The sequence below is a fragment of the Rhagoletis pomonella genome, unplaced genomic scaffold (assembly GCF_013731165.1).
Source record: "Rhagoletis pomonella isolate Grant_MI unplaced genomic scaffold, Rhpom_1.0 Rhpom_scaffold_00004, whole genome shotgun sequence".
In the NCBI taxonomy this organism is placed as follows: Eukaryota; Metazoa; Arthropoda; class Insecta; order Diptera; family Tephritidae; genus Rhagoletis; species Rhagoletis pomonella.
In genome coordinates this window covers 60,190,450-60,212,610 of record NW_023458558.1, presented here as the reverse complement: position 1 = coordinate 60,212,610, position 22,161 = coordinate 60,190,450, and the positions used below count along the sequence as shown (strand labels likewise).

General features: G+C 34.1%; 1 protein-coding gene across 1 annotated transcript in view; it reads right to left on the bottom strand.

Annotated features, from left to right (window-relative positions):
• The window catches only part of LOC118738279 (zinc finger protein 1), a 104,722-nt gene extending 87,241 nt beyond the window's left edge, over nucleotides 1-17,481 (bottom strand). Inside the window, exon 1 of the mRNA XM_036469203.1 lies at nucleotides 16,313-17,481. Within this exon, the coding sequence (XP_036325096.1) occupies nucleotides 16,313-16,409 (97 nt within the window). The 5' untranslated portion in view covers nucleotides 16,410-17,481. The remainder of the gene's footprint in view (nucleotides 1-16,312) is intronic.
• Between the last annotated feature and the right edge of the window lie 4,680 nt (nucleotides 17,482-22,161).

The window sequence follows — 22,161 nt, the reverse complement described above, 5'->3', positions numbered from 1 at the left end:
AAAAACCACTACATTGTAGTATACACACCTTTATGCATGCATTTCATAAATTTCCACAAAACGTTCAATTGCTTTGGCAGCATCGCTGCGTTGAAATTCAATTAACTGTGTGAATTTCCATTCGTGAGTAACGAATTAGAATTGCAGCTCAAAAACGCCCAACGCCACCCAATGGCATATGGGCACCTCTTTCACAGCTACAAAGTTTTTGTGTATGTATGTGGCTTTGTTAATTGATAAATGCATGCATGCATGCATGTATGTATGTATGTATGCACGTGTGCAACGCATGGATGTATGCGTTTTTGCTCATTGTAGCGGTACATTTAGTTCGCACCTTCAATTTGTTGGAATGAGTTTATCGCATTGACAGGTTTATGTTTTGTTTACGCTCAACTTGGTCGACAACACAACCAAACGGTAAGCTGCGGTGCTTAGCAAAAGTACAAAAGTATGTATGCACTTGTAGATGCATAGCAAGGAGTATGCTTGTGTGCGAGTAGGTGAATTATGCCACCTCCACTTTTCACTGCCAGCGCTCGCGTTTGTCAATCAGTCGCACATATGTACTAGCTAGCAATACGTTAATACCAATAATACCTAGGCATGCTTACGTGTGAGCATATGCATACTTACATATGTAGATATGTATGTACATATATGGGTATGAACACTTGTTTGGCTTAATGGAAAATCGTATTAAATTTTCAATAATTACAAAACCATCTGAGCGCTGCGTGAGAGCACTTACCGTTGTTATTAAAACAATACAAAATCGAGCATACAGATATGTATGTACATATGTATACAGATGTGTGTATGTAAAATGTTCCAAAGTAAACATTATAAACAAATATGTGCGCATAGATCGCACTCGAACATCTTTTAAGCAATATTTGTATATTGATTGCTTGCTGCTTGCTGCTGGCTCTTGTACCTCTCTTCTTCATTCATACCGAGTACTTTTCAATTTATTACTTTGATCACTATTATCTCGCACATCTAATTTTTATGCTTGCCATGTGTCTTGGCGTGACTGCAACATATTCGTATTTATTTAAAATTACTTAAAATATACATAGTCAAACTATATATTGTTCTTTTTTGCAAAATGAAACAAATTGGCAGCGAATTTATGCTGTCGTTAATGGTTTTTGTCTAAGTTTATTTTTTACTCGAAAATAAAAAAAATGCTGACAAATATTGTTGTATTGATTTGTAAATATCAATCATTTGGCGCCACGAACGGTTCGTGAAAGTAAAAAAAAAATATTATAAAAATATAAAAATATATATGTATATATATGTAGATAAATTAACATTGAGTTTTTTGTAGTTGTGTAGACTAATGTTTAGAAATATTAAGTTATACTTTTTGGAGATTTTTTCATAAGGCAGAGAAAGTCAGCGCCTGTGATTATGTGAGTTGTTTTGGAACACATATGGTGGCAATTAGAAGAAGGTATATCCGAACTTGTTATAAAGATTTCAAATATTTGTCGAATTTCGGCACGAATTCTATTTTCTAGAGGATTAAATTATAAATATGTAACTTAATGTGATTTGTCAGAAATTTTCAAATTTATTGATTTTAAAAATATTTTTATTTTGGAATTTTAAAGATTAAAATGAATACAAATTTGTATTAGGCCTCTGCGGATTTTTGTGCATACAGCTGGCAACGCTAATCCAATTGCGTTAACCTAACGTGTGTTAGAAAGGTGATATTTCAGGCTATATTTTTAGGGAAGACAGTTATGTATTTCGTCACAGGCTTACCTCGCTCAAGTTGGTTAGTCACCGGAAAATTCTATAAAATAAATAATGCAAATAGTTGAGCAAGACTAGCATGCAAGCTGTCAGGAGATAGCAGAAGCACTAAACATCATCAATGCTTAATTAATTTTGCATGCTGTCGCGTTCTCATCGTTACGCTCTCGCGTGTGCTCGTTCTCTGCCCATGCCTGGATATGAACCAAAGCAAGTGATCATGGTCAAAGGCCGATGACCTTCCACAAACCACTTCAAAGCCGGGATTGACGCCAAACAGGGTTATTTTAAGTGTTTGGCTGGATTGGATGGAAATCGTCCATTATGGACAAACGGCGAAACGAACATTTTGGTCCTTTACTGTGCACAACTCGACAGTTTGAACGAAGCAATCAAAAAGAACGACGAGAATTGGCCAACATAAAAGGAATTGTGTTCCATCATAACAATACGAAGCCACATACATGTTTGATAACTCGGAAAAAACTGACGGAATTTGGTTGGGAAGTTTTAATGCATCCACCGTATAGTTCGGACCTCCCACCGTCTGACTTCCTATAATGATTCTTTACCAGTGTTACCATTTTCCACTAAAATTAGAAGGCGTTACAACATTCCACCTGACGCAGAACACATTTTTTCGGATTTCTCGGAAATTGAGTGAGCACCTAAATTTATTTTGGTGGGCCTAAAAGTCACGTAAATAGCACCAAATTCCTGAATAATGTTTACAAGTGTTCGACGAAATTGTAGTCGGTCGGTCAGTCGGCGGGCCGTCACATATTTGCGGATTTGTCTGAAGCTAAGTGAGAAAAGCGGGTCCGCTAGCGGACGCAACAAATATATCTTCCTTTAACATACATCTTTGGAAAACAATAAAAATGCAACTTTGCAAATATCTTCTCTGGCCTAGATGGAACCTGTATTACGAAATTTTACAATTACAGAAAATATACCTACAACCTTTTTCCAAAAGAACCTCGTGAATAGCCAATGGTAGATAAAGCTTTAAAGGCCTTGACTTTAGTGCTATTGCAGTCTAAAAAGAAAATCGAAAGCTATATGGATATGCGGTGCGATACAATTTAAACATGGATACCAAATTCTAGCGTCAACCAAGCGATCAACAAATATACATATTTATGCAGGTACATTTGAAAATCATTCTTTATGCGCCCCAAATTATCAGTAGATACATATTTCCCTTCATCCGAATATCAAACAATGACCTGAAACTTTTAATGCTTGTGACGATAGATATATACATAGTAGCAACGAGCATGACGTGTCACTAACAGTGCATAGATAAAACCGTAATAAATCAATTGTTTCAACGATGCGAACAAATAAGAACAAAAACTGTAAAAGAGGCAAAACAAAGTACATAGAACAATGAAGCGCCCACCTATCGTTTGACGATAGAAATAATCACTGTACCAGAGATACCACAAAACAGATTATGACAAGTGTAGTGAAAACAAAAACCAAAGCAAATCCAGGCAAGGTAACCAAAATGGTAACAAACAGCCAGACAAATAAACAACTGTGATATAACGCACTCGACGGTGAGTATGTACACAAGCGGCAGGATAAGCATACATTAGCGATGAGTCCCATAGATCAACCGGAGCGTACAAATAGAAATAGCCCCAAAACAAATACACACTCACTCACTCAACGCTACTGCCAAGTCATGGTAAACGCTGGCCGTTGACTTTTTAACTGCCTTCTATGTTGCTAAACGCCGCCTGCACTGTCTGACCGCTGTCTGGTCATAAATTTAGGATTTCCCACAACTCCATTCAACAAATTCATTTACCTTTTTCTTCTGGCCTCTTTGGGCTACCGGCAACTTCATTCACACATTGCAGCAACAACAGTACAGGTAGTCAGTTATTTGTTACTGGTTTTATGTATAAGTACGCATACGCAGGTGTGTGTGCTGCGTGTGTCACGTGACACAATGCAAAGATAGCATGTGTTTTTGTGGCAAGACTGGATGGCTGTCTGACTGGCGCTAATGTACCTGTTCGCGTGCGCATGTCAAAACCCTCAGCCACAATGCTATTTAGTGCGCTCGTTGTTGATATGTATGTTTGTTTGGCTGGCTGAGCGCCATTCACTTCAATGAGGGTTAAACCTGTTAGGTTGTTACCTGTCGACTTCCAGCGCTTGTATGTGTTGGGAAGTGAGGAAGTTGCCGACGCAGGTGCTCTTTGTCTGTGTCTGCTTGTGCTTGCCTCAACTAGGTCGGGGTGTGCCTCTTTGTTTGTGGTTTGACTTGTTGTGGTTGCCGGCGTAATTGGTAGGAGGTGCTACCAATACTCAAATACAATAGCACCTTGCAGTGCGAATGTGTACACTCAGCGGTCTTTTTCCCGTGTTTGCTAATGTAACAAATTAGTATTTATGTGGCCTAACAGGTTGTTGTGGCGTTTCAACAATGGCGCTGTTGAGAAATGGTGGCATAAATGATCGTTTAAATGGCGCTGAGGTGCAGTTAATTAAAAATACTTGTGCTTTTCGAATTACATATATCTCTTATGCAAAAGAATTATATCTGTTTGCATGTGTTTTCTCGACAGCAATAATTTTCACTCAATTCGCTTAAATTGTTGCTCTCTTTGCTATTAAATGACATTTCTCAGACAGCATCTGTACTTCGTCAACATTTGCGTGAAATAAGTCAAAAAAAATTTAATGAAATTAGCCACTCGGCTGCCAAAAATCGTTCATTCGCACACACACATATCCACACAATGGATCATACGTTAATGTGTATGTGACAAAATCGCCTTTCAATTGGCTAATTTCTGCGAGGTGCAGCCCCAAGCAGAGACAGATGCATAAATTTGCAGAAATAGATAGAACTAAAAAAAAAATCCGTGTGTGCATGGCCTTACCTATGCGGTTATTTACGCCTGTATTGTAAAAAATTTTCAACGTTATTTAATGAACAATGGTCGCTTTTGTTTAATGAAAACTGAAAACCAAAATATCAAGAATTTTTAATATTTTTGATTTATGTAGAAATTTAGTGAATGAAATAATTTTTAAAATCCAAGAATTGTGCATACACAAAATGTGTATTAGATTGGAAAAACATTTTGCAAATGAAATAAAACCAAAAAAAAAATTAAAATTTAAACGAAACTGAAAAAATTATAAATTAAAGTATGAAAACATAGTTCAATAAAGTATTAAAAACCAAGAAATTAAAGAAGTTAATATTTGAGCATTTGGAAATGTTTTTTTTTTTCAATTACCATGACGTTTTTCGCTTACTAAAATGCAGTCATATCTTAAAAAAGATTTACATATCTTAATTTTTTTCATTACAGGCTCATTTCCAATTCAAATATTTGCGCATTTTTTATAATATATTTTATTATTTTTGTTAATTATGGCCTTATAATATTTATATTCAAAACTTTTTTATTGAGTTCGAGGCCGTTTTTGACGAAAAAATGTTTTGGAAAAACAAAAAAAAAATATTTGAATTGAATAAAATATCTAGAAATTAAATAATAATACTAATATATTTGGGCTTACACTTTTGTTAAGTGTTTGGCCGAGCTTCTCTTCCAATTTGTGGTGTGCCGAGGTGAGACCACATAGAGGTGTTTAGATAGTCCACAAGGAAACGAACCTACCGTCTGGCAGTTTTATTATAATGGTCCTAACCCTTTCACACCCTCATTTTATTGGTCAGAAATGCAAAAGAACGGCCGGGTTTATCTGAACAAACCCACAACGTGGAGCAATTGAGGGAAAATATACTTCAATTATGGTCGTGGTATTTCGCGAATTGTGTAAAAGAACATTGAAAATTATCTCCAAAGGATTAGATCCTGAAAATGGTCCTAAGGAGAACATTTGAATGATATACGTATGTATGTATATAGGTTTCTATGTACCCGGGAAATTCTTCGCTGAAGTCTTGTTTATGTGTCTTTTTTTGCGGTCAACTTTGGTAAACAATTTGTATGTATTTAGAATTTTTAGAAAATTTTCGGGTATGCAGTTTTGTAGCTCATTAAATTTTACTAGGTCAAAATGGAAGCCTTTTCACGGCACAAGACCACTAGGAGATTTGATATTCACACTTACATTCATAAAACACCCCGACTACAGTATTTTTCAGTTACAGTACCTTGTAAGTTTGTCGTTGGTTTAGTTGCATTACAATAAGATTTCGATTTTGGATAATTATGGGAAAACTAAGCGGATACGACGCGAATATAACATATCCAGTATGGTTCTTCACTTGATATTGTTCGTAGTCAACTTGCCTACAGCGTGACTGGGACATTTAGGCATTCCTATTTTGGCAAATTCACAACAAAACAACACTTATTTAATTGTAGGTGCAGCCTTTCCTGGACATATAGTCAATGATATGGGCGGGAATCAACCCCGACTTCAATCTTATTGAAGGATTTGGGTAATTTTTAAAAGAAAAATTCATTGCCAAAAGCTAAGAAAAGCTAAAATTTTAAAGAAGGATACGGATGTACTTGTTTCAATTTTTTCCCAGATTTGGTTAGGGTATTGTACGAGAGCATGACTTTTCGAGTAGAAGGCCTGGGCAGGTCATATTCGCTCTTAAAACTATTTAATTTTTGTTTTAAAGTGGACAATGAATTACATACCAAAAGGTGCATAAACGATAATTATAATTATAATTTGTTTTCGATATAATCCCCACTTTTCACTTAAAGAAAGTGAATATTAAATAACGCAAAATAATAATTTTTTGGGTGTGGCACAAATATATTAAAATAATTTGTTGTGGTTTGTATGGAAGTGTTCCAGATAACTAAAACTCATTTTTAGAGAAAAAATATAACAACTCAAACAAACAAACAATTTAGCGGCTAGATTTTCAAAAATGGGACTTTGATGAGGCTTTTCTTGCAATCGCAACATTTTAAAGCACGAAGATTGACCGTCTGCTCCTGCAAAAACTCTATGAATAGCCACATAAAATCTGATGTATTTTTGAACGATTCTATTTTCTAATAAAGACAAAGTTGTTTCTTTAAAACACACGTGCAACATATCGTAATCTTTCAAGTACCCCGGCTCAATTACATATATTACATAACTACATTCATATGTATGTATGTATGTATGTGCATAGTACAATTAAAAAAAAAATTATTTTTTCCAATACCTCGGGCGACAATTTTGAGTACTTTTTTTCACCACTCTGCTGCAATATAATCAAGTTTTCGCTGCTTGGCTCTCAACCGCACGTAGAATGAGTTGAAAGACCCTCGCGTTCGATAACAATAATATACAATAAAAGAATTGTTTAAAAATTCAATGATTTTTGTTTACAAATAAAGTGTTTTCCATTTTTCGGGCTACTCATCAACGTTCTCCTGCGTCTACTATTTAAGTACTGCTGCTATTGCCTTTGCTTGTTGTGGTTCATAATTTTGTTGAAGCAGCATTTTAAGGTGTTTATTATTATTCCACTTTTTCCAGTGAGTGATCGAGTTGAGGTAACATTGTATGCCACCTAAGCGCAGCAGATATGTACATACATACATACATTTGTATGCAAATGCATACACATAGTAAGTACAGCACTTTGGTGTGCTCAATTTTATGTGCAAGCGGTGTTGACAAAAGCGTGCTTGGCTCAAACTCCTTCCCATTGTGTTTTTTTACCTCACAGCACGAAACGATGAGTTAGTTGTTGCTGTAATCTGTAATTTGATGCATGATCCGAGCGTGTGTATATTTGTTTGCTCACTAATATTTTTTTTTTTGCGGCTACGGTTTAAGGTGAATTTTTCGTATGTGTTTGAGGAGTGGATATGAGTTGGATATGTTTATTGGTCCCTTAGATACATTGTATGAGTGAATGTGTATTTGATGCTTACTTAGTGCTGAATTTAAGGACCACACAGTGGGTTTTGGTGATATTGAAAATTACATCTATGTATGTACATATATATAGGAATAAACATAAACGACGTGTTTATAAGTAATCGTACTGTGTAGGTTGATGTTTGTTTTGAATTTGAGCCGCCAGCAGTTAGGGCACGAAAATCAAAATTAATAGGAATTACTGATGACTAATGTGGCAGGCGAATGGTACTTACTATAATTGCTGAATGTAGTGAAAAATAGCGAAGTTTAGTGGATTGGATTTATTTGTGCAGTGATGATTGACTAAAGTAGAGTATTTACTTAGAAGTGGTAAAAAAAAACTAAAAAAAATGTGCAACGCCAAATTATAATTTTATGCTGGTATTCAGTAAGTTAGTCTTTTCTCAAGTCACTAACTTTGAGACATAAATTTTTGTGACTTCAGTCGATTTGTGTATTCGGTAAGAGAAAGTCACAAAAAGTTCACCAAAAGTGTATGGTGAAAATAAACAGAACTAGTCAGCTGATAGCATATACAGTCAGCCCCAAAAAATTAGTACATGATCCGAGGATCGAATCTTCGGACAGCGAAAATCTGACATCAAAATGGGAGGAGGTTATGAATTCGTCGGAATGTTGTTTTATGTATATCAGTTGACTGTTTTCTATATATTTTTTTTTTATCGGAAAGATGGCACCTCAGGGGTGGTTCCATTCTAATTTGGTTTAGTTCCAATTAATGGATTATAAAGCAACTAACGGTACTTTTAAATTTTGATGGTCTTTTTTGTTTAAAAATTAGTTGTTAGATTTTATTATTTAAGAAAACGAAAAATTAATAAAAAGTGAAGCACGAGAATTCGAAAGAAATCGTCTTCCAACAAAATTCTATTCAAAAATGCTCGTATATTTATTTCTGCAAGAAAATTTACAGCAACCGCTAAGTACTTTACCTAGCAAGAGAAATAATGAAAAATATTTCTTGTGATTTTTCTTAAGAACTATATACGGGCCTTTAAAAAGAAAAATATATATTTTTTATGTTTGGTTAAATTTTTATGATACGTTTATTTCCTAATTTTTTAAGAAAAATAGAAAGATACTATCTTTACCTCGATAATTTTCGTTTTGTGACCTGCTCAGAACCTGCTGACAAACTAGTAAGTTTTTTTGGGACTAGAGACCTGAGACCAGCGTTGCCGAAAGCTTTTGCTCAAAAATCGTCATTTTACCCTGAAAAAATCGTCATTTTACCCTGAAAAAATCGTCATATCCACAAAAAAACGTAAACTTTTTGGTTATTATACTTTTTTGACAAAATAAAAAAATTTAAATTGAACTTTATAACACAACTGCTTTTAAATTGTTCAACTCCACTGGCAATTTCAAATTTCAATCAATTAAATCAATTTCAAATCAAAACTATCCATAGTATTATCGATAGTGTCGACAATTTCGATAGCATCGATACTATCGATGGTTGTAACTATCGACTATCGAAACTATCGATGGCCACGACGGAAATTATATTATATAATTTAAAAATTTGCCTTTAAAATATAGACATTTTTTTATATAGCCGAATAATGAAGAAAAGTCGCCTCTTTATAATTTCACCATGGCCAGAAATAACAAATTGCGAAGGTACAAGGAGCACTTAGCTACAGTTTGATTAAAAAATAAACGTACATATTATACATAGTACGAACAAATGAATACTGCTATAAAACATCAATGTCGAATACTCGGAACAAACCTGATAGGCTTCTAGGGGAACTTTCATATTTATAAAGAATATAAACTATACTAACATATAGAAAATGTACATATACTTATACGCTTACTGATAAAAATTGCAATTGAAATGCAAAAATAAGACAATTCCAAGGCAAAATTAAAAAAAAACAAAAACAAGATGCGGTGAATTTTGAGAATTATGAATGAATAATTCGTACAAAATATGTTTATGAATAAAGGCAATTATTTTAGACAAAAAAATATTTACTAGTAGCGTAGAGAGGACGGTTGTTTTCCTTAAACGATGATGCACAGCTTCTTAGATTTAAAACTATGTAGGTATATACTATGTCAGCAATCTGACCTGAGCTTCAGCAAAATTTGCTGATAACATTATAAAAACAAAATTAAACAAGAGAGCAGAAAAATATTTAGCAGTCGTTAATATGGGAAATAAGTCCGGTTACTTTGAATGTTTTCACAATAACCAGTTCATCCTGAACTAAGCATTTTGTTAAGAAAAGATATAGAGGCTGAGTAAAAATTCTCCAAATAAATTTGAAAGTGATGATTTGGGTTGATAAAGAGTCCATATCCGCCTTTAAAACTTATCTCTACTAGTAATTTTGCCTCTGCATATTGAAAGAGTCTCCAGGTTTTGCTATAAAAAATTAAGCCTTTGTGGCATAATTCTATATTTCAAGGATAGGAAGTCTTCAAAATTCAGTGCAATTTTACTTTATTACATTTTTTATTTCTTTCTGTTTACTATCAATTGTAATACTAATAAAAGTTAAGAATGAATGTCATCATCTCTAGTCAACAATGTTGTCTCCATATCACTCGTTTTCGGCGTTGTACCAAATTCAGTGTGATTTGTGGTTCAGTCGAAAATATCGAAAAATGTACCTAATATGAATCTCAAGTTATCCATATTTTCAGGTTTAACTGAACTCCCAAATAAATGCGAAATTTGAATCAGATTAAAAATTGAAAAAAAAAACATAGAATGAAGAGAATGATAATTTTTACGTTCCCACCACCGTCGGGTCTACGTAACAGGGGCGACCCAGATTTATACCCGGTGAGGGACAGTCACCCCAACAGTAATTCTCAAAAAAGCTTTGATGAATTTTTATGCAGTTACGACAATAACTTTTATTTTTTAATCCTTGCATCGAATTGCAGTTTTCACTTGGGAAAATTTGAGAACTCCTAAAAATTTTGGGATGAGAAGATACCAGTAAATATCAAGATCCAACTACACAAGATCTGACAAGATGACGCAAAAGAAAAATGTAATTTTCTGGCTGATATTTGTAATTTCGGCGCCATAATATTTTCTTTAAAATGCACCAAAATTAAGTAAAGAATATGAAGACGAAGCATAAAGGAAAAACTAAAGGTTTGAAAGTGCTGTCATTTTTCAAATTTAATTTGCTTTTGCTGTGCTTTTTGACTTCGGGATTTATGATATCGAAAGCAAAGCAACAGCAATTCATAAAAAAGGCAAATGCTTTGGCTGCCATTTTGCTGTGAAATTTCGAAATCAATCAGACAGTTCAAAATTAATTTGTGGAAGCACAACGACAGGGAAGCAACACAAAGCAATAGAAATTTGACACTATAACTGAGCTGCGATGCATTAAATTAGCGGTAATAGAAGATGTTATATGTATGCATGCACAAATATACTACCCTGTAGTTCTACTGGTGACAAGAGATGACCATAAACTAGAGATTCCATACATTAAGTACTGATCGTACGGCAACTCGCTAGCGAAAGGTCTTGCCACGCGTACCGCTCGGAAGGTTCCAATGAAATCGCCATGTTAAATTCGTTACCGCAGAACTCCACAGGCGAACACCGATGGCCTACCAACCGTCATTTTGACGAGCAATGTGATTGCAAGTTTTTGTGTGTGGGCACTTTGATGTCTTGAAATAAGCATTTGCCGCATGACGCCAACATTTAAATCTTTAAAAAGCTTGCTGAATAATTTCCTAAAACGTAATCATAAATAATCCAATAGGAAACAGATTTTTATTTTGATTCAATATCAAAATTTCATCACAGTAAATCGAAAGCAATAAATTTTTTCAATAAACTGCCGATAAAAAGAATACAATTTTCAAAATCACAGCAAAAGCGAAGCTGTTCGAATGAAAATAAAAAATTTCAAAGCGAAGCAAAAGCAAAAAGAATAGTGCTGTTGCTGCTGTTCGAACAGTTTTTCAAACCCTGGAAAAAATTAAGCAATTTTTGAGTGAATCAATTTATTATTTTTGTACAAAAAATGTATTGAAAATCACTGAAATAAATCCCCACCAATATACACTTACAGGCCTATTCTGCGCTGGTAATAAAATGGTTGTAGCCGGTAAATAAAGTTCCTGTCAATTTTTAAACACTTTTCGCATTCTGTGTACTCTTGTAACCGGTAAATTTTGTTGCCATCTCATAAGCTGGTAACAAAGTATTGCCCCGTGAAATATGCAATGCCAGAATTTGCACAATTCTTCATAGCTGAATTTTTGCTGAATATTTTAACTGCCTTACCCAACGTACCTAGAATCGCGGTGACAAGAACTGGTAACATTTTTTGGTAATAAAATTTTCCGGTTACAAAATCTTCGGTAACGTGCAGAATATACCTGTTAAAGAAAGATATGCGAAAAAAAAACAAAACAGAAATAGCAAACTTAAAAATTACGAACGTCAGACGCTTTTTTTTCAAATGCTATTGCAAATGGCTCCTTAACCTTGTCTTTAATATAAACCATTCAGAAAGATAAGTGCAAAATTTGGAATAAACTTGTATTAAAAAGAATCTCTACAGGCGAGCTATAGCGAATAAAAAAACACAAGTATTGGTTAGCAGTTGTATCCGGTTGGTCTGACAGAATGTGCGTTGTGAGATCACCATCTTCATAACAGGAGGGTCTCTGTAACAAAATTGATAAATGAGCAACTTAATGGAACACACTTGAAATTTTGTCGGGCTCAGACGTTTTTGAAGCACGACCACAGTGCTTACGGGTTTATAGGACGAAATACCTTTAAATTTAATGGTTGCAACGGATAAATTAAATTTTTTGACTCCAAAACCGAGATCAAGAAGAGGAATAGTTCAGGTAAAAATTCAGACATCGAAAGGGGTTGCACATTCTATCAAATAAATGAACCGATTTTTTGAATATCACCCAAAACAATCTTCAGACGTGACCATAAAAACTGTAAAAACCAGAATAACGAAGCGAAATATTATTTTTTTCTGGACCTCAATTTAATATGTCGTGTTATGTCTATGTAAGAGGAAAAGAGCGAAGTGATCTTGAATTGCTAAAAAGGTCCCTCCAACAGCCTTACGAATAGTTTTTTTTTCTATAAATTTGAAATTAGAAGATACATGGTACCTACCCTATTAACTATGTTCTTTCAGAATCGAAACATTCTTCATAGGAGATGAAAACCAAGCTTCGCCGCTGTCTAATGGTGCGTTTACACAGAATGCCGAGCGGTGCCGAGCGAAGAAAGGCGGAGCGAAGCGAACCTCCAGGGTTTCACACTGAACGAGGCCAATATATTTGCTCTATTTTGTTCAAAAGACCAGTGAAAAAATTCGTTCTTATTAAATATTTTGATATTTTGTTTACAGCAGCGCCATGAAGAAGAAAAATTAAATAGAAAACCAAAAATTAAAAACTGCTTTGCTTTCAGCCCCAAAACGTTTCTGAAAAAGCTTGCTGTATGAACATAAATAAATAAATAAATAAATATATCTAGCTACTGCAATTTGAAAGCTTCACTCCGCTCGGCTCCGCTTTCTATGTGAACATACCCTAAAACAATATGTAAGCACGAAGTTTGAAGAAAAATAAAGTACCTATGCATGTGCGTGAAGGCATGTATGTATGTATGTAGTTCCCATTTAGTTTTAAAAAACATTGTTTATAAGGCATTTAGATTTTGAGAACAACCGGATTTAATTCGAGATCTAAGATCTACATTTATTTGTTGTAACCCATTGACCAATACTGTTTCTCAATTTAACGTCCATATATTTATTTTTATTTTTTAAATTGGGAACCGCCTTGTTGTTATGGTGATTGACTCGGTTTTTCCAAACCGGTTTCAATCGGTTTTTTTGATACATTTAGGCGGTATTTTTGAAATCTTGACTTTTCGAGGACCGTGTAAACCGGATTTTTACAGCTAAATAAACCGGGCTTTCACCTGGTTTATTTACAAACCAGAATCTAAACATTCTAAATATTTGGTTTATTGAAAACGGAAGTACAACATTTTTATTAATTTGTTATCTGAATACTAGAAATCTTTCTACTGCAGAAAATCACTTAAAAAATAAAATGAATGCCGAACGAAATTCTTTTATTGTTATTTTTTGTATTAGTAGCAAATCTCTGTCTAAATCAGTGCATCGCTGCATGTTCTTCATTTTTATCTAACGGTAGGCTCTGGGAAAAGCCAGATCCGAAGGGTTTGGGTCATGGGGAGAGGGATGTCAGATGAGCTGTTGGGAGTGGAATTAAAAATGGGTTCTGGTTTACTTTTAATCCAAAATACCTCGAACTTATTCTGCCATATTGATTTCTAAATTAAAGCTAAAAGATTTTGTTTTCATAAACAACTTCGGGCAGAAGTACCTACAAAGTAACCCCTATGTTCCTAACTTCAAGAAACCTCGCTTCTTAAAATAAGAAAACTATATTTATACTCGAGCGCACTTGTGCACAAGGGTATTCAAAACGAATCGAGATAGATATAGACAAATGTATACACAAAGGATCAGAATAAAAGATAAATCGATTAAGCGGTGATTGTCTGTCCGCCCGTCCGTCTGTGCACACGATAACTCGAGTAAAAATTGAGATATCTTAACGAAATTTGGTACGTGCACTTATTTCGGGCGTAAGACCGATGGTATTGAAAATGGGCAAAATCGGACAATAACCACGCCTACCTCCAATATAACGGTAATTTTTAGAAATCCGAAAACTGCGATATTTTAGTAACTACTAAAAATTATTCACTCAAAATTGATATTTACAATAATTTTTAGATGAAAAATAAGATAATAAATTTTTGGGAAATGGGCGTAGCCACGCCCACTTATGGTTACATGTGTATATTTTGGTAACCGCTGCACCAATTTCTTCCAAACTTGGCACAGTTATTGGCCTTGGTATAGCATATCAAATGGTCCAAAATTTTTAAATCGGACAATAACCACGCCCACATCCCATATAACGGTAATTTAGGCAAATACGAAATCTTCGATAAATCAGTAAATATCAAAGCAACAATTCTTTACCAAGAAATACGTTTATGATAAACTTTTGGAAAATGGGCGTGGCACCGCCCACTTATAATCACATATATGTATCTCGGTAACCGTTCTACGAATTTGTACCAAACTCGGTATGGTTATTGTGCTTGCCACATAAAAGCAAAACGTTATTATTATTGAATTATTGAAATTACGGCCGCTTTTCATATAACGGTAAATTTCAGAAATGCTTGAAACTTCAATATTTCGAAATTTGAGGACGCTAATTTACTCAAAATTGAAACACCCCGGCTTACTACGTAGCGTTAGCTTTCGGAAAGGTGAAAAACATATGTTTAGTATTTGCGCCGGGTATTTAATGTTCGGCTTCGCCCGCACTTACGACTTTCTGACTTGTTTTTGAAAGAAAATCTAATTTTTAAAATGTTACCTCTGACAAAATTATGGGGCTTTTCGATAAATTTTAAATGATTTCGTTTTGACAAGAAGACATTTTCTTCGTCTGATATACCCTTTCGTCTAGCAAGTATTACCTACCTACACTGTTCGGCAGTCGGCTGGGAAATTAATGAAACTTAGTATGTATTTCTGAAAGTTTGGTTTGTATGTATATAGAAAAGTTACTTCTCAGTTTTCCCAGGTCAGTGATTTTAAGCGTTTTTTTTCAATTGAAGTTGGTGCTGGCAGAGCAGCTTTTAAAACAATTAAAAGTGATTACACCCAGAAAAAGTCAGCTAAACACATGGTTTGGTTATGATTAGGAAAACATGTGTTGAGAGATATACATATTTTTAGCTTATTTTTTTTTATTGGGTGTACAATCAAAATGTTTTAAAGTTTAAAATTCATATTTTCATCTTTGAATAGCAGTTTAATCGATGATTATGCATAGAATGGCTTTCCTGGTTTTTTTTTGTATTTTTCTGATTTATTATAACCACCTTTCGATGGCATTCCACAAAGTACACTGAGAAAAGAGTTTAGTTACGTCAACTAAATATGTTTTCTTCAACACATGATTTAGTTATAATTACATTATTTGGTTATAGTTACCAAATGATGTGTTGAGAGAAATTTATTTAGCTGACTTTTTTCTGTGTGTACCTGCACTGAGAAAAAAGTTTAGTTACAATACATGATTTGGTTATAGCTACATTATTTAGTTATATTTACCCAATCATGTGTTGAAAGAAATGTATGTCGCCGACTTTTTCCTGAGTGTAAAATTAGAAAGTATTGACATACATACATACATATGTTCGTTCGAAGATATTTTTGTTTGAGATTTGCTGATTTAAAACAAAATTTTTGCAGAATCTCAAAGCGAGAGTACCACATAACAAATAGCAGATCAATTGGACGATTACTGATTTATTCAGGGATAGATTGGATTATTACTAAATGCAATTTTGAGAGTAGTTAAAATTTTAAAATGATTCGCAGCCAACCTATAGCTAACGATTTACTTTAAAGGAATTTCAGTTTAATTTAAAATTTCGACAAATTTTATCATATTCTTATTTGGTGTTTTCACCTCAAAATGTTCTACTTGAAACTATATAGTTTTCTTAATCGAGGTAGGTACTTAAATAAATACGATTTTCACTTACATTGCACGGCAAACGCTGGTGATGATGGCATACTTTGATTTATAATATTATCCTCTTGGCCAAAACGTGATGACGACGGCACCAGGCAAGACAACATTGGAATGAGATATCTTTGTTAGTACCTACGCGTAGTTTATGCGTTTAAGATTTCTTTGCCAAAGAAAATCAGCAAAAATCGGCAAATGCGGCGGCAATTTATTTTCACTTGATTTTGATTCGAGCTAATACATTTAACATGAAATGTTTTTTGTTTCAAATTTTTTTTGTTCTGCTTTTTTAAGAGTTATAACTGCGTGTGGGCGCCATTGCAAGAGCGGAAGTGTTTATTAAGTATTTACATATGTGTGTGTGGGTGTTTTTTTTTTAATTTTTAAAGTTTTCTATTTCGAAAAAGTTGGCGTAGATACAAATTAACCGACGACGTCTGATTTCCGTTAGAAAATGGTGGCGCGTCAAAAGAACAAAGTAACTAGGTACACAGTGTTTTTTATGCACCTTTAGTTGACTAAATAAGCACAGTTCACCACAGTGTGTACGAAATGCATTCACACAATTTTACTTCGCTCCACAATTGTTATCAATTACTTTTCTTTTATTAATTCGAGTTCACTTTTCAAATGTTGTTGTTATTTAGCAGCGGCAATGCAACCGGTTGTTTATTTTTGTTATTAGGCTGACACTATACTCTTGCCATATGAAAAGCACGAAGACTGCTACTACTTCAATTGCGTTCGGGACGCGGTTTTGAGTTATTGCAACTGCAAATTTTTACTTTTAAATTCTCTCCGTAACTTTTTTTTACTATGTACATAACTTCAATTTACTTTGCGTTATTCACTGTTTGTTTTGCTCTTCAATAATTTTTTCTTCTCTATAATTTACCTTATTTTTTATGTGTTTTTTCATTTCCTTTCACACTTTAATTTAGAACTTTTGAAATCCAAGTTTACAATTTGCTTTCATATGAATTTCAATCCAATTATTTTTGGGGAACAACGCGTTGTTAACCGCGCGACGTTCTAGTCGCTACTACAATTTCTTGTGATGATTTTTGTGTGGCTGTGTCGCAGGCATGCTGCCATTCTGCGTGACTGCTGGCGGTCGCAGTCGACAATCGGCGTCCGATTTCCGTCAACGGTATTGTGCCAGTTGGCAGCAGCGTCGGCGCAGACGCTACCACCATCCGCTGCCGTCCTGTGTGTGTGTGTGTGTGTATGTGGCGATAAGCTGAGAGCAGAATTTTTACCACTGTGCAAAGTAATACCTGCCTGCTGAACATCCATGCATTAAAACTACCCACTGTTACAATCAGCAACTACGCCACCTCCAAAAACGATAACAGCCATCACATGCTAAATACATACATACATACATACATATGTACCTAGAACACTACCAGCCGTTTTTATCATTGCTCAGCATCTATAGACGTTGCTCTGCTAACTTTAGGTGACTTCTGCTACGACGGTGTGCTTTGCAACACATGAAAAAAACTATCTCAACAATCTTCTTTCGTTTTTAAAATTTTGCCCACTACGTAACAGCCAAATACAAGGGCTGTTCACCGTTATGTTGCGCACAGTACCGTGGCTCCGCTGCCATTGCACTCGACTGCTGCGCCTTTTACCTACGCTGTTGCTGTTTTGATGCGTTCTGTTATAGGAAACTTCCCCTGCTGCTTTGTTCTGTATACATATTTGTACTCAAGGCACATGATACCCTCACGGAAACAAGTGATATTTTTTTAAATCAACTAATTGAAATTTTAAATCAACTAATTGCAAGACTACTATAAAACAAATGCAATGAGTAAATATTTAGAATTTTTATACTCTTTTTGCTCAAAAAGCAAAAAAAAAAAACAATGTGTGTCTTGGAAATATGAAAAAGGATCTGTGAAGTCCAGAACGCAAGCGTATTCAAAAGAAACATACTGACTTTGAAGGTGTGTAAACTAAATTCATTTTAAAGTAGTTGAAATTAAATGCAGACTCGGACAGTCGACTTGCTGCTTTCACACAATTCAAACTGAATATTTGAAAGCACAATTACATGTCTGACTGTAGCTGTGCGTGCAAATATGTTGGTCGCAGCCAAGAATGCCCATGTTCAATTCTCATTTAGTTTTAAATTTTTAATTTCGGTTTTTATTAGTTATGAAAACCATCTGTGAAATGCAGAACGAAAGCGTATTCAAACGAAACATACCGACTTTGAAGTTGTTTAAACTAAATTAATTTTGAAGTACACTTAGATCTCTTTTTATGCGGATTTGAATTTATGCGGGTTTTCAAGCCATTTTTTCCCTGTAGATATTTTGCTTGTTTGAGAGTTTTTATGACTTTTTTTCAGTGTGTAAGAGACAATGCTTCATAGTTCTTGTATTTATTGTGGTATTTTTTATATTTTTTTGGTTAAAAACAGATAAAACTTTATTTATCTCATTAATGTTTAGTTTTACATGGAATAATAAGTGTTGAAATTTTTTTGTTTTTTTTTTGCTTAATACATATTGCCTCACTGGATTTTTTATGCGGGTTTTTAGAACTTTTTAAATGGAGTATCTGAATTTATGCCGTTTTTGAAAATGCTGGAACGCATCCCCTGTTTTTGTATGAAAGTAAAGAACTTTTTTATGCTGATATTTGTTATGTGGCTTTCTGAGGAACGCATGTACCACATAAAAAAAGAGACCTAAGTGTAGTTGAAAATACACGCAGGACATCGCCATGTCAAATAAATGAGTTCGTTGCAGGTAAAATAGTGACAATTTCAGTTAGTTATCATTGAAAATAAAGTATTTAGTTTATAAATTACTTTCAAACTGATTCAGTTTCCTGCAGGGTATGGATTGACGTATAGTACTCGTAAAAATCCAATTCGTTGTATAGTTGTATGTTTTTGTTAATTTTGCAGTAGCTGCGACGCGCCCGGTAACACGAAATTCGTACGCCACCTCGCTATGTTGTTATTTTACTTGTTGGTTTGGTTATATCGCTTCTGAGAGGGCGGTGCTGCTCAGCTGCTAAAAGGCGCCTCATGTTAACATTAAATATGTATGTTTTGGTGGTGGAATGGTGCTGGTGGTAGTGTTGGTGTTGGGGTGGTGGTTGTGTTAGCGTTGCTATTGTTGTATGCGATAACGGTACACTTATTATATGCTTGTGTTTGTTTTTGTTGAGTGCCCTGCTCTCTGTTGCTCAGAATTTTGTTATTGAACAACAACAACAGGAAAGTAGAGCAGCGGCAGCGTAGTATTTTTACAGTTCACTTTTCATAGACTTCGGCTGCGCTGAGAACACGTTCGGACATGAACAGAAGGTGCTGCTGTGCGCAGTAACATTGCGGTTAATGTGTGTATATATGTGCATACATATGTATGTAAATATGAATGTATGTATGTAGTTGGCGGGTCGGTTAGCAGGGCTATTGCATTTCGTCGCCTGGGTAAAAGATTGTCGTATGAAAATGTTACGAGTTCACAAAATTAGTTAGTTTTGAGTTGATGAAGGATTTTCTTTACTAAAATTTTGTCGTAAGCGTAATTTGTTCACAATTTGGCAGCCACTTTGTATGAAATAAGACAAAATTAGATAAATTTTGTACTAAATTAACGACACTTTTTACTCCATATCTCAGAAACCAAAGGAGATATACAAAAATGGACTACACCATTTTTAAGATATTGATTAGTTTAATATGACTGCATCACTAACTAAATTTTTACTAAATTATCGAAAAAATTGTAGTCAGTATCTCGGAAACTAAAGGAGAAGTCTAAAAACTGATAACACCAATCGAAAGATCTTATTTCAAAATATATAACTGCATATAGAACTAAAAATCGTCAAAATGGCGCTTACGGCAATCTTTTACCCAGGCGACGATTTGAGTAGAAATGTTAATTGCGGATTATCCTTTTTAGTTTATTTTTTTCACTTAAGAATAAATTTTATTCAAAAAACTAAAAAGCTATACCAGCTTGATTTCCGATATATCCTTTTCAGAGTTAGTGACACCCTAAAAACTAAGAGGAATATGTCCCGAAATTTTCTGGTAACAATTTCATTTGGTTGCGTCTGTATGGCCTTTTAAATTTTATAAAAAATCATTATTTTAAGTGGAAAAATAAAATTCAGTAATAATTGTTATCTCTGAGCGAAAAAAATAAAAGTCCAAAAAATAACCATTATTTGTGATCGAGAAAAAAAATCAAATAACAATTCTGTGGTCATAGAAAAAAAAATCTTTTAAATATTTGGCTTGTAATGTTAACCTTATGCGGAAACCAAAATATATTCGTCTTTAACTTTTTAAACAACCTAATTGGAGACATGAGGATTTCACGTACACCTGGAATAGTAGTTGCAGAATACGATAGCATATATATAACTCAATTCTTTCTTAAGTTGACTGAGGCAATTCTTGCTCATGATCACAGAATTATATCTGTTAAGCGAAAAAGTAAAACTCAATAATAATAATTATTTGTAAGCGAAAAATTAAAAAACATAAACTAATGATTAAATGCTGATTTAAATTATTTTTCCCATAATGATTACACTTCCTGGTAAGTAGGTTAATTTTTTTTTATAAAACCAAGTGCTTTCAAACCCCAGAGCAAAATCAGGACAATAAGGGGTTCACAAGACGTGTTAAGTGCCACTTTCTCGTAAAGTCTTAAAATTTGTTCACTTAAAATAACGCTTAGTACCTGTTTAGGCAATTTGTTATTTCACCAAAATGTTTTTAAACTAATAGGAAATGTATTATTGGCACGGGACAGCCCTCTTCTTTGACCAATTGTCCTGGTAATTAATTTATTGAATTGATGAACACATACAGTGACTCTTTGTTATTAGGACTCTACATTTTGGCATGGTTTGACTATTTTTCTTTATAATTTTTTTTATGAAAGTAAAGGTCCTTTCCTAACAAAAACCAAATATCCGACTTTGTGCAAAAACTATCAAAATTAATTCTGCAAAGTCTCACTAAATTTCAATGTTTTTAATCAGAAGCCTTAGAAAAAAATTTGGTTGTAGTTTTGTAGCTCTTAAAAATTGATTGTTGTAGAGTGAGAGGGCAACGTGCTGGTCATCATTTGCTTCTCCATCAAAAAATTGTCGAGCACATTAGCGCACACAAGGGGTGGCTTTTGGGGTTCAAACCCCCCCTAAAGCTAATAACCTCAAATACAATATGTATCTTAAAGCTAAGAATCCAGCTCTAGAGGAAATTATAAGAAATATTTATTATAATTTCTGTTGCTTGAAAAAGCGCGAAAATATACGAGCTTTTTTTTCTTGAGAGCTGCAAATTGATTTAAGAAATTTTGGTAGAAGAATATTTCTTTTCCATTTCTCGTCCGTCGTTTTATATGAATTTTTCGTTTTTCTGGAGAGTTCAGTAAATTTTTTCGGTATTTGAAATATTAAAAAAATTTAGCAATTGTGAAAAATCACCATCTCTATCGAAAACCAGAAATCAAAAAATGAACATAGAAGTGCAAAAATTCCTGGAATCAATAAATTTAATTTTACTGACTCTTTTTTAGAAATATAAAACTCCCCCTAAAATATATTCCTGGGTGCGCCCCTGGGCGAGCATATTTATTTTGAGTGAAAAAATGTGTAGTACCGTCAACAAAAAAAAAAGCCAAATATTAACGGTAAGTCCCATCTACTTGTACTTTATTATACGAAAATTTACCGATTTTTTTAAATCAAATTTTATGGGGTAAAAATCTTGAGAAAGGCATACTACCAAAGTGTGATGTTACTACAAGGAGACTGTTTCCAGTTTAATGCAACTAGGATCATTTAAGAAGGTTTTAAGATCTGTTAGCC